The sequence below is a fragment of the Apus apus genome, chromosome 2, assembly GCF_020740795.1.
Source record: "Apus apus isolate bApuApu2 chromosome 2, bApuApu2.pri.cur, whole genome shotgun sequence".
In the NCBI taxonomy this organism is placed as follows: Eukaryota; Metazoa; Chordata; class Aves; order Apodiformes; family Apodidae; genus Apus; species Apus apus.
This window is the reverse complement of record NC_067283.1, coordinates 69,193,639-69,207,417: the sequence shown is the minus strand read 5'-3', so window position 1 is coordinate 69,207,417 and position 13,779 is coordinate 69,193,639. Positions and strand designations below refer to the sequence as shown.

General features: G+C 38.5%; 1 protein-coding gene across 5 annotated transcripts in view; it reads left to right on the top strand.

The window, feature by feature from the left end:
* Nucleotides 1-13,779, top strand: part of FARS2 (phenylalanyl-tRNA synthetase 2, mitochondrial) — a 243,785-nt gene that overhangs the window by 171,801 nt on the left and 58,205 nt on the right. The window contains exon 9 of one of the 5 annotated variants that reach the window (XM_051610552.1): nt 9,821-9,861. The exons of the other annotated variants lie outside the window; for them this stretch is intronic. Coding sequence (XP_051466512.1) covers nt 9,821-9,854 — 34 coding nt within the window. The 3' untranslated portion in view covers nt 9,855-9,861. Of the gene's footprint in view, nt 1-9,820; nt 9,862-13,779 lie in introns of those variants that run through there. 5 annotated transcript variants of the gene reach the window in all.

Below are 13,779 nucleotides of genomic sequence, written 5' to 3'. Positions count from 1 at the left end.
GCCTTTTAAAAATAATACTGAGTATGAAAAAAATTGTATTTAGTATTTTTATGCTTAGTACATGTGTGGGACAGATGGATAGTAAGGAGATGAATGACTGTTCATAATTGTAGCATACAAATAGTTTGCAGTCATACTTTGTGAATGAACACCAAAATAAGAGAGATAAAAGCTGTGGGGTTTTTTTTCTACCTTTATATATAAAGGTCTCTTAGTTCTCATCTGAGATACTGCCACCTGCATTCCATAGACCAGCAAAACAGTGGAGGCTAAAGTTTTAAGTGACACATCTGGAAAGCCACAATGGAAATTTAACAGTTTAGATCAGACAGTTGACTTCAGTTTTGTTGGGTAGATGGGATGTGTATTGAGCAAGTAAAAATCAACTGAGATGGTGCAAGCAATTCAAGTTCTTCTTAAAGTAAACGGCTAAACTCACTTATACAAAGCCAAGTGTTTAACTGCAGGTCGTGTCACTTAAGCAGACATTTTTCTCAGCTTTGTAAATGAAGTATTCCTGAGTTTGGCTTTTTAAAATTAGGCCTTATTTTTCAGGGCTTCTGAGTGTTAGCAATTCCACTGAAATCACTGGGTACTGTGGGAACTCCAGACCTTTCAAAACCATGCCCTTTTCTTCATTCATAGAGTATCCATTGCATTGATCCAAGAGGAAACATTCAAAAAGATAACAGAAATGTGCAGCATGGTGTGTATTAAGTCTGCAGTACTGGGTATCTTTCAGGCAAATAAGCCTCTATGGTTACACAAAAATGGCAAAGGCTGTCAATTCTCGTGTTTTGGAACATAGGTGACATCTGCCTGCGGTCCTGATGAAATCCCAGTATGAATTATGGACCTGCAATATTTATAAAATCACTACTGTATTTCATATGGCCCAGAAACATCTGTCACTAGACAACTCTATGAGCAGGATATTAGATTAAATAGTGTCTTTTTATACGCTAGTAAGGCAATATCTGTTTCCTGTCTGTTTAAATATGGAAACTATCTATATGATCTCAAACTTCCCTTTTTATACAATAGTCTCCTCAGTGGACCTCAGTGGGTCCTTTTGGGCTTTTACAATCAATTTTCTAAATAGGAATTACACTTATATACCAGTTGTGAAATTGAATATTAACCCAGCAGATCATGAGAGTAGCAATTATGGGCCACCAAGCTGAACATGGTAGCAGTGAAACGATAGAGGTTTAACACTACACATTCAAGGTCTTCTGCTCTCCTGACAATTAACCCAGTTCCTTGTGTTGACTTTGAAGTAAATCCACTTTCAGCTCAGTGGAGAATATTTTAAGGATAAGTTTCTACGCTGGTTTAGTACAAGTAAGTTAACATGCTTGACTAGTGCATAACTGTACTAGTTTTACATTTATTGTGAATCTACTGGTTTTGAAATCAGCTTGGAACCCATGCTTAGTTTTTCTTTAACCTTCCCTCTGTGACATGAGTTCAAGTCCATCATACACAGTGGTTTATCTCTGGAAAAAGGAATATGTCTGTGTACTAGAGGGAGAACTATCAACCTAGGCAAATACAGAATGGAAAATTGTATTTAACATGGATTCAATACCTGCTTTACCGTTATCTTCAGTGTAAATAATATTTTCCCTCTATCCACTCTTGTGGTTTTTTTTTCCTACATTCAGTTTCAACATTAATTCTCTTTCTGTTGTTTACCTCATCTGCAATCCTTGTATCAGCACACAGAAAAAAAGGCATAATATGAGTGATTTCTAGCTGAACCAACAGTGTCTCTGTGTGGAGCAATTTAAAGCAAAGAGGTTCTCCTGTTACTAATGGTATTATTTTTTTAAAGATAAAAAAAAACCCAAACAAACCTATCCACTAACGCAAGCTAACTGAAGCCTCAGGATGATTCAGAGTGGTTCTCCACTGCCTTTCAACTTGCAATTTTGAGTATGGCAGTGTGTTTACAGGGTGAAACTTCTTGCCTTAAAGCAGGATTTCTGTTAATATTAAGTTCTGCTTTGAGTATTGGGCAAGACAGGAATGAAAGCTGAAGGGGAAAGCAAAGGTGAAAAAAAAGACACAGGGAAAAGCACCACAACTAAAAAAGACCAATCTCTTCAAGCGTGACTGATTTTACTTTTCTGGATTACTGGATTAATCCAGCTTTAAAGGGCCATGATTCACAAAAGTTGATATTTAGCACTTCTGAAAATGAGACTGAAGAAGAATTCACCAGACACCTGCATCTTCTGAAAACCTTGCCCCAAGAGTTTAAAAAATGTGCTTATGAGAAATAACGGAAACCACAATTCAAGCACAATATTTTTGCTACGTAATTTGACTTCCAGATATGTTCAGAGGGCCACCTCTACCCCTGCAGACCTGCTGCCTACCCAGATGCTCCCAGTTCTGTGCTTCATTCTTCTCTTCAGTGGAGCAAGGTGCAGCTGGTGAGCAATCTTGTCAAGCAGCATGCTAAACACCAAGGATGTGCTCTAGCTCAGAGGAGATAAGTCTTGGTCCTTAAGTCAGGAATTCTGCTATGGATTTCAGTGTGACAATACTTTATTCCAGAAACCTGAGGATTGCTGAGGCTAGAGATAGTAGCATTTTAAAGTTAACACGTGTTAGTCTCTAACTCTCTTATTCTTTTTGTTGTTGTTGTGTTGGTTGGTGTTTGGGTTTTTTTTTTGCAGGATTCCTATTTATAAAATAGATAAGCATTGACTTGTAAAGTAAAAGTAATAGGAGGTTTTCTTTAATCCTGTTATGGAGATCATCTACTGTTCGCTTTTCAATTTCATTGTAATTATTAATAAAAAGAAGAATCCACAGGGAGAAATAGATAAGAAAATATTTTGTAATAAACAAGCAGTGGCAAGTTTGACAGGCAAGAGCTAAACTCCATGATTAGTCAGAGCATCAGATGGAGGCAATGCTGTAAATCAGTTCTGAACACCACTTTTTTCTTGACCCCAGCTGTTTGCATAGCGTACTGCCAACAGAGTGCAACAGCAGCACCACAGAGAGATGCTGTAGTCACGACTATTAGTTTTAATTGAAGAATTATGTCCTTAACTCAAAGTTTACATGTTATTTATTATGGTCATTAAAGAGCTTGCTTGATGAACAGGTCAGGCATATACTGAAGTACTGGCTTGCAAAATGCAGCAGTACAAGGAAAAATACCACACAGAGGGGAAAAAGCTGTCTCTTTAAAACTGTATGTTATAGATTGTAAATTTAAAAGTCCTGTGTTACTTATCATCCATGTAAGGTTACTGTTCTGCTGTATTAGTTTGACCCAACACCTTTCACCAGCTCCAGATGAACACATTCTGGTGCTGAAAAACATGATTACTAAGATAAGTAGACTTGAAAATAAAATATGCTGTCAGCAAGGCACCCATAAGTGATAGTGGAATAATAATAATAATACATTAGGAGCACTCACTTGACTTTCTTCACAAGCAGAGTTGGCACAAGATGAGGCTACTGAGTGTCAAACCAAAAAGTTAATTTTTTTAAAAATGAAGTCTGAAATTCTCAGCAATTGAATATTTTCCTGCTTATAATGGAGAAACTGCCATGTTGGAGAAAGTGGTAATTTTAATTGTCAAAGTACTGTTCTTCTCTGAGTAACACTGAAACTCCCTTCAGGTTTTAGTGGAGCTGGGAATGTGACAGATGTGAAATGAAGACCTCAGAGCTCCATCCAAAGCCCACTGAAGTCAGCAGAAACCATCCCCTTGACTTAAGTGGGATTAGGATCAGGCCCTCTGTGTTTCCCTTGCTCATTAAAACCCAATCTGTCTACAGAGAGCACAGAGTCATTTCTCTTCCAGGAACCTGGACTTTATTGCCAGTGAATTCAGTTCTGCATTAAGAAATACGATGACTGCTGTTAGAAATACTCTTGTTATTCAGGAGGGACATGCTGATATTTGCTCAGCAGGGTAAAGTGGTAGTTAATAATGAGATTTGCATTACAGTTGCATTCAGAAGTCCTTCCAGTTTTCTGGTATTTTGGAACTACAAAAGAGACTTAGATGTAGTAGCAATACACTTGCACTCTGCTTAGCCCCATTTTTATGCAGTGTGAAAAACTGATCACCTCTGACTGAAAAATCAATCAGTCCCAACTTTATTAAGGAAAAATAAAAATACATATTAATTCTCAAATCTTCTCCTGTTGTAGCACCAGACCAACCAGGTACAGAATGTGAAAGAGCAGTTAAGATGTAACCAAGAATGTGGTTTGTTTTTTTTTTCCTAGATATGATAGTGTCAACTCAGCTAGGAAGGAAGGGAGAAGATAACTAGCCATTGATGATTCTGACTTTACCAAGCTGTATTGTAATCATGCCTGGTTTGTCTAGCTAGGAAGCAGGCTCCTTCATCATGTTGTTTGGTTTATTGTTTGGCATTGACAGGCATTTAGGGTTGCAGACAGGGCTATCGTTATTTCCATTACTGAAGAGTACCCTCTTTACAAAGAATTTTACTACCTTTAGGAGAGCCTGTCTTAAAAAAGAATATATTAGCTTTGGAAGAAGCTCCGTGAGTTTGTCTGTGTCTTGTCAGAAAGATGTGATCAAGGTGTACTGTTCTTGGTTTTGTTCTTGTCTACAGTCTGTTCCTGGGTCTCAAAAAAATAATAACATTAATGACTTTTACATTAAATTATAAGATGTAATGATAGAATGGCAAATAAACTTTCAGAAGACCAAAGAGTGAGGACTAGTTTGTTTAAGCATTAGAAAGTGCCGTAAGTGTAATTACCAAAAGTTTGCCTTAACCACAGAAGTTTGACTTTTCCAATCAGGGGTGTTTAATAACATCTCACGGGTACCTCAAAGGATATGCACACATTTTCAGATGCAAAATCTGGCATGCACCTAGTACCTGCTGCCACTGGACAGTTCTGGAAACACATGGAGTGCTGGAGTAATCTGAGGAGTGTCCCTCCAGTTGGGTGTCATGTTGTCAGCAGTAGCTAGTCTAGGATGCTACAGAGAGTGATGTATGAAATCCTTCCCTAAACAGTTAGGAAATTATATCTCCATTATAGAATGTCATGCTAATCTCCATCTGTTTGTGGTTGCTTATAATGGAACTGCAGGGATTATTTGTATATGTATCCAATTGTGGTTTAATCCACTTGATTCTTAGCATCAATTGTATTTTGTGGAAATGAGTTCCACGGGATATCCATTCATTGTTTTTAAAACAAAGTATTTTGAAATGTGATTTAATTCTGTTTGACTTTCTATTGGGAGGGCAAGTAAAAACACTTCCTAATTAACTTTCACTATATTGTGTATCTTTATTCAGTCTTTTTGTTATCTTTCAGATATACAGCCTTGATCTTGTTAGTCATTCGTAATTCATTTGTCTGTCTTTGACTAATAACTTTTGCTGCCTGACTCTGGGACTCTTTATTGCCTCCATATATTTTTTAGATGTGGAGATCAGAGTGAGACTTGTATCCAAGGTGAGAACATGATGTTGACTTTTATGCTAGCATTATAATATTTTAAGTGTTTTATTTTTCTTGTTCCTTTGGCAAGATTCTAGCTTTTTTATTATGTTTGTACTGAGCAAATTTCTTAATCTTTTGAGGGATGGTGTGATGGGTTTTACTGCAATGAACTATTATGTTGCTGGATTTTGTTTCTGCCTATTTTTCAGCAGTAAATTTTGTTTACCCTGTCTTTCTTAGCAGTGTTTCTGTGTACTCTTAGTCAAATGCTGGGTTAGGTATTAGGATCAAGAGATGGGAGAAAAGTTAAACCCACCATTCATCTTGGGTAGTATGGCCTCAAGTGTTTTGTTGTGTTTTTTTGGTTTTGTTTTGTGGCTTTTTTTTCATTTATTGTCCAGAAAAAGTTTGGACTTTGAATGCTCAGTTGTGGGTTGTTTTGTTCTTCCACACTTTCTTTCTGTGTGTGTAGAAATAAGCACATATTTGTTTCTTGTGTTTGTTTCAGTGTTCAGTGAGCAACATGAGAAATGCTATTTAGATCACACATGAAACTAGTAGCAAAGCATAATAAAATATATTTACCTAACACTTTTAAAGATAAATTCCTCCAGCATCCTTAAGGCAACTTTAGACATTTCATTCCAGCGATCTGTAAGCTCAGCCTGGTTCCTCAGTTGCAGTTGTGCCTTTTTTAGCGCCTTTTCCCCAAAATTCCATTGAAATTCTGCTGAGGTGCAGTCTTTTAATGCCACAAAATAGCAACTAATTGTAAGAGCTCAGTAAAAACTGCCCTGAAGTTACTAAAACAGTTATTTTACTTGCCTGGGAACCTTGAAGAGAGCTCAGCTGTTTGAGACCTGCCCACCACCCCAATCTGCCCTTGGTCCCTGTCTGAAGAGCTCATCTCTCTCCATAATTTCCAGGCAGGTTTCCAACAGCTTTAGCACTGTTCCCTGGGCTGTGGGTACAGAACCCATCGAGGAGCATCTCTAGCAAACGCTTATTTTGTTAGCTTTGACTACATTTTCAGCAGAGTAGATGTTTTCAAGTAAATAAACCCAAGTAAATTGTCTGTAAAGCCTAGCATGTTCAACTTTAGTTTGTTACTTTATGGGTGTGAATCACACAAGTTCATAATTCCAAAGTCTCTCTGAAATTACTTTCCCATTGAGTTGACACAAGGGATCTGAGAGGTCAGAGTCAAATTGCAAAAGGTGACTAAATAGTGTCTCTTAAGCAATTAGCTTTGTGAGCTAAATGCTGTTCTTTTTACTAAGAATTAGAAAGTATGCTATTAATTCTGCTCCTGCTTTCTGGAGGGCTTTAGTTTCAGCCACACTTACGCTTGAATTCCTGTCTTCTGAAAACCCGTGGCCAGTTTCTAAGCCTGCAAAGTAGCTCCTCTTGAGCTGCAGCTGAATCTAAAATCTTCTACTGGCTCCCACAATTCCTGGGAGAGCTGGGACAAGCCCATTTAGGGATGCTTCTTTGCACTGTATTTTAAATGGAGGGGTTGCTCCCTCCTTGCTGATAATGTTTTTGTGGGTTTCAGGGTTTTCTTTCGCAGCATTGGCAGTCGCCTGTTTATCTGTCTAGCCCCCTTCCCTCCCTCTCCCCCAGTTTTCATTTTCAGTTATTTTTGTTTATGTTGAACTTCTGCCTGCTCAGCTGCAGCAGAGCTCAGTGTTGGCAGCCCGCCTCGTGTTGTACAATTCTACAACTTCTGCTGCTTAGCAGCATGTTGGAAATCACTTTGAAATAAATCCATGTTGGACCAAAAGTGGCATCTTTGTTGTTACCCCCTCAGAATAATTTGGTGCTATAATTGGATTTCTCATTTTAAATAAATAAACATGATTCTGATATACAGACAGATCTGGAGGTATAGTCAGTGTGAGCGAGATGCATGCATACAGCCCTGTCCCTGGAACAGAGGTGCATTAGCAAAGCATGCATGGCACTTCTGGTGCCTTGGGGCAGGTTAGCACTGGAGAGGAAGGGCTGGAGGGTAACCTTGATCCCCGCTGGGTGCCCTTGAGACCTGTCCAAGGAATTGATTGCTCTGTGCTGCTCTTGACATGAATGTGCAGTAAGCCTTGGGTTGTTTCCACTCTCATCTTTGGAAAGCTGATACAGAGTGGCAAGAATAGGAAGCTTTGGCTCCACCACGCTACTGCTGCCTTACGAGATGGTGTCTGGGAAGAGAGATGAGGCTGTGGGATTTCCTGCTCCCCTTTGTGTGTAGGCTGAATGCTGCACAGAGGGCAGGCTTTCCATTTCAACAAGGATATGCAGAAAGTTCAAAGAAAATTGACAGGAATATTCAGAGTAATGGAATGATTGAGAAAACCAGTTCTGGTAGAGGGGATTTGGTGGATGAATATGATAGAGATGTAGAAAATCATGGGTGGGTCGGAGAGGATGGGTACAGAAGGAAGGCTTTGTGGCTGCTAGTATAGAAGGCAGTATGCTTCAAATGAAACTACTAGGAACCAGCATCACAGCAACCAGGATGGGGTCTAAGCCCCTCTGCACCTCCTTGCAGGAGGGGTGACATAAATGCAAAAAGTTCATATGGGGACACTGGATGAGTGAATGCGGAAGAATATAGTGAGACATGAAAAACACATAGAAGCAACATGCATCTCAAGAATGCTTTGTGTTGAAAACAGATTGGAGCCCAGGAGAATATTAGAGGCTTGTTGTGCTAATACACCTTGGCTTGGTTTTTAACTTAAGGTATCCAATTATTAGGACTGTTTAACTGTCCGTCTTAGTTTGTGTGGTGGGGTGATATTTATTTGGTGCAGACAGAACAGAGCTATATAGACCTTTCATCCTGCCCAAACCTGCCGTTCATGAGTACTTGTGTGGTGTAATTCACTAACTTCAGATATTTTTTTTTTCATGGCTTTGAATTCCGGGCATTTTTTCTGCAGACTATTGCCCTTTGTTCCCTGTATTCCCATACTTGCGGTTGTTTGATTTTTTTAAAAAATAGATCTCCTGAAACCTGATTGCATTAAAAATGTGGTGCTGTAAAGGGAGTGTTTAAATCCACTTTGTGCTCCTTTAATTGATAAACACTTAGGACACAGAGACTTGAAATTGCTTTTTCAAGCCAAGAACATGGTTGCTGTTTGTCTGTCACACCAGTAATGGTTCCAAGGATTTTTGTGAATTCAATCAAGACAAATACTAGTGCAGCCAGAAAAACAAGGGCTGAGAAGGTACTGATTAGATAAAAGTGAGATAGGGAAGACCTGCAGCACAGTTAATTTGCAATTAGCATCTTCCCACTTCCCTGTTGTCTGCCTATCCTGCAATTCCAAAGGAGACAGAAAGAATTTGGTTTGAAAGTATGCTAAGGATGGCTGTAGAAAGCTGTCAGGGCTTCAAATAGACACAAACACGTCAGTGGTGCTGGCGGAGGAGGAGCAGGTCATGCCCTGTAAGCTTCTGTGGAAAGAGTCATTTAGCACAGTTTGATGGGAACGGGATAATGGCAGTATGTTTGGAGATTAGGTTGAGTAAATGATGGATGAACTCCACAGCCCCAAAAATACTGTATACAACTGTCATGCCTGTGTTCTTGTGATCAATAGCTGTCGTAATGGTAAGGAGTTGTCCCCACACTGTCCCTTTTTCCTCCCTTTCACTTAACTCCCCATTGCATTTCTGTTGCTCAGTGATACAGTAGCACCTATAACAAAAGATGAGATGGCATAGATTGTATTTTAAACATGACTGGAAATCCATGATTTATTTTTTTTATAGGATCACTTTCCACTGCAGTTTTCTTCTAAACTTCCAAATGGACTTGTGCATTTCTTGAACATAAAAAAATTAGTGAACTAGTGTTTTTTTTCCTCTTGATTTTTCTGATAAAATTCCTCCTTCTCCATTGAATTATTAATGATTCATGTCCCAACATTCCTGAGAAACTGAGGATATTGATACTGGCATTGGAGAAAAATGAACTCCAGGAATATCTTACTGGCTTCTTCAAGAAGTAAGTTAACCTACAGTTTTCAGAATTTATAAGATATTTTTTTTTAGAATGGCATCATTTTTTTGTATTGCCTCTTTTCAGACTGAAAGAGGAGGACTTTGGGGACCTGCCTGAGTATTAGAAAGATAGCCCAGCATCTTTTACAGATCTTTCTTTGTTTCTGCAAATGCAGCAGAGACAAACAAACAGAGGCAGTTCCTTTGCTTGTGATTTCTGGACCTGTCTTCCTGGCAGAAACTGTTGCCCTGACTGTTATCCATGTGGTCTCAGCTCCGTATTCACTATGGTTTCTCAAAAGCTACTGGTTTTCTAATAACTTTTTTCTTATACAGGATTCAAAGAGCTGCAACCATGCCATCCCACTAGAATCAACCCAAACTAAGGAAGCCCCTTAGTCTGGGGCTTGATCTCACTTTGTGCTTCACTTCGGGCAGTATTCTCTCACTGTTTTAACCACCACTTCACAGATGAGCGTTCCGCTGCTTGATGCTTTCAATCTGAAAGAAATCTACTTATTTCATGAGCTTAACCACAGTCTGTGTATCATGATGCTTACTAATAACTTCCCGTGTAGCACTATTGCATAGAAAAACCAAAGACCCACCTCTGATGGCTGGAAAATTCAGTGGGTGTGTTTTTGAAATGGATACTGTTGTGTCAGTGCAAATTAGCTAGTCATGGACCTGGGAGAAGATAGGGCTGAAGAAAATTTTTCTGTACAATTCCTATAAAACTATCTAGAGAAAATAGCCTTTTCAGGTAAAACTTACACAGAAAAAAAAAAAAAGTTATTTCAAATTGTGTACTAAACTTTTTTATTACACTTTTTTTTAATTTAATTGAGGACTCTTTAAAATGATTGTCTTTGAACAGTAGTACATCTCTAAAACTTGATTATGTTTCTACATAATAAAATTCTAGAGAATTCAAGATTATTTCTTAGTGTTTAGAATTACATTACTTAATATTGCCTTCAACAGAAGTATTTTTAACTATTCAAATTGTTTATATGGGGTGCCTTTCTTTGTATTTCTTCAAACCTAGATAAAAATTCCTGTTCCTAGAAGGTATGTTGCTGCAGGAGCCATGTGCTTGTGCCCCTGCCTGGCTCATTTTCCAGCCTTTCCCCTGCCCTGAGGCTATAGACCTGCTCCTGATTTTGATTTTGTCATCCAACCTTCTGCTAAAAGCAGGGTCAATGCTGACTTCAACACTGGGTTGCAGAGGGTTTTACCCAGTTTGCTCATAGAAACCTCCAAGGATGGAGACCACACAGCCTCTCTGGGTAACCTGCTTCACTGCTTCACCATCCTCACAGTGAAGAAGTCTTTCCAAATATCTGATCTGAACCTCACTCAATCTTGGTTTAATTTTGTCAGTCATCCTCCTGCTGTGCCCTTCTGTAAAAGAGGCCTACTCTGTCTTTTCCATAACTTCCTTGTAGGTACTGGAAGATAGCTATTAGGTTTCTTAAGCTGTATCTCCCTCCAGCAAGGATCCACCGCCCATCCTCAGAGGCTTCAGCCTCTCTTCCCTTGCATTCTCCATCACTACCCAGTTTATCTTTAATTCTAGATATGTTTTTGCTTTCGGTGCTGATCTCTGAGGATTTTTCTCTACAGTGTACATTTTTGATCAGTCCACAACAGAGATCATGATCTGGGACTTTTATGGCTAAAGACAGCACTTCTGTGGTGTTTCAAAACTGCCACCAAGCATGGGCGAGCTGTGGTACTGCTGGGTAGATCAGCAAGCTGGACTGGACCATTAGGGTTACAAGCACAGTGCAGCACCTTAAAAACTGGAGAGCTGAATGCCAACCAAAATGCCTATGAGTTTCATAAGATGTAGGTGAAATACTAGGCTAGAAGACAGTCTCGGTTTTGGTGGAAGAGTTTGTTTCGTTTGGATGTGGGATCATCTGAGTCCTGGTTTCACCATAAGTGGAGGAGATGATGGTGGTTAAAATGAAACAGGAGTCCAGCTGGCTTAAAAATGAGGGGTTGAACTGTTGTATGAGAGCTGAAGGCACATGTGTTTAATCTTTTCCCCATAAGGCTGTAATTTTATTGAAGGACTGGAAGGATGCAGGTGGATTGGGAATCTCACAGCACAAATTCTCTGTTAGCCTGAACAGGGTGATAAATAGGGTGACAATGCCAGCTTACTTCTGTGCAGAAAATGGCTTAGCATTTCAAATAATTTGGTTTTCTTTAATTGTGAAATCAAAGTATATAAATTACGTGTGAAAAAGGGTTCAGTAAATGTAATAATGAAACAGTAAATTATGACTAGGTCATAGGTTTAATTTTGTCTTCTGTTTCTTTTATTGATTCAGAGGAGTCTATTGGTTATCATGCTCAGATAATTGCCTATCACAGTAATAGTTTTAATGGCACATTATTTCTTGTGTTTTCTATTTGAAAATATATTACATGTGAGGGAAGAAATATTTTTTGCAATTTTATAGCTTTCATTATCAGGCAAATGTATTTTTAAATTCAATCAGGAGACAGTCTTGTAAAGCTGGCCTCTTTTATTATATAGAGTTACATTTATTGGTCATTTTAAGCCCAATTGAAAATGTACCAGAAATGTCATTGTCTCTACTGTAATTTTATTTCAGCTTTTCTAAGTATTTCTGCATAGAAGTGTTTTAATGGGAGAACTTGCTTGTGATGTTTTGTCTTCAGATTTTTCCCCTCTAGGGAAACCTGTTAGTCTGTTAAACTGACTTTACAACTTGCTCATGACCAGCTTGGGAGTTGGAAGAAATCTGGGAGAAATGTTGGAAGGAAAAAAAGATCTTTCGAGTAGCAATTTACTACCTGTATGTGGAATGCTAAGTTAATATCAAACTGTATTAATATTCTACCAGTGCTAATAATGCATAACATTATTCTTCTGTCTTGTATTTTTGAAATAACGTGTACAGATCAGTCTTCACAACATCCTGTGAGACAGATAACCATCAACATTATTCTGATCCTTGTGGTGTATTAAATGAGACTAATGACAGTTTCAAGTGGAAAACTCAAGAAGAGGTAGAAATAGCTTCTTTTTTAACTCAAAGTCCTGTAGCAGGTTGTGATGATCATCTCATACATCTTTCTCAACCCAATTATTGCGCTCTACCTTTGCAAAAATGTCTCTTATCATTCTGATTTTGCAAATTTCCTGGTTTGCTGAAAATCAGAGTAGTCCAGGTTGGAAAAGGACCTTGAAAGATCATATGGTCCAGCTTTTTGTGGGAAAAGGAGCTTAGATGAAGGTATCTAGCACCCTGTCCAATTACATCTTGAAAATGTAGAGTGGTCTACCACATCCTTGGTGAAGTTATTCCAGTAAATTATTTTTCTCAATATATATATATATAATATTTATTATGTCAACCTGAACAATCTTGATTTAAGATAAAAATGTACTTCAGATCCATAAATGGTTATACAATAGATGGCTACACGAAAGGAATGTGTGTACGTGTGAGTCCATCTGTCTTCCTATGTGAGGAAGGGAGGGAGAAAACATGGTGCTCTCTAGAGCAGAAGTCTCCAAGCTTTCTGGGTTGCATTTTGGATTTTGGTTGTATTACCTCCTTTCAGGCTTCTGACCATACCCACCCCTCTTACTCAACTCAAACCTAAGAGAAGCTATTGCATTTTTGTCAAAGTCACAACTTTACTTAGAACCTGTTGGCATGATTGACTGGTGGTTTTGTTATACAGGCAAGGTAGTTAGTGGAAAATGAAAATACATTTATTGCTCTACTAAAAAATATTATTATTGAGTTAGTACCAATATAAATATACTTTATTGGCAATGGCCTTGATCTTGCAAAAAATAGGGCTCAGCTGCTGCAAAAGCACTGTGTGAAATCTCTTAGTGGCATAGGAAGAAGGAGGCTTTAAGTACCTTTAAAGTGACAGCATGTTAATTGGCGGCTCACTCACAATCCTGAGGTTTCTCTGGTACATTTTTGTATTCTGCATTTTTCATCTGCCCAGGTTTATCTTTGTTTTTGTGAACCATATAAACTCTTATTTCATGCAGTAAAATCTTTGAAAGTGCTTGAATAACTCACAGATATATTGCCTCTGCTACAACCTGTCTAACTATTCAAATACAGTCTTTTCCATTATATATCACCCTACTTTAATCAGTTTCCAACAAACACACCTAACTTGATGAATAAAATCCTCTTCAAAATTCTTCATGCATTTTTTCCACTGTCTTGCTGACCCAGCATGCCCCTGCTCCTCTACCAGCACACACTTTTCTTTCTCCTCTTGTC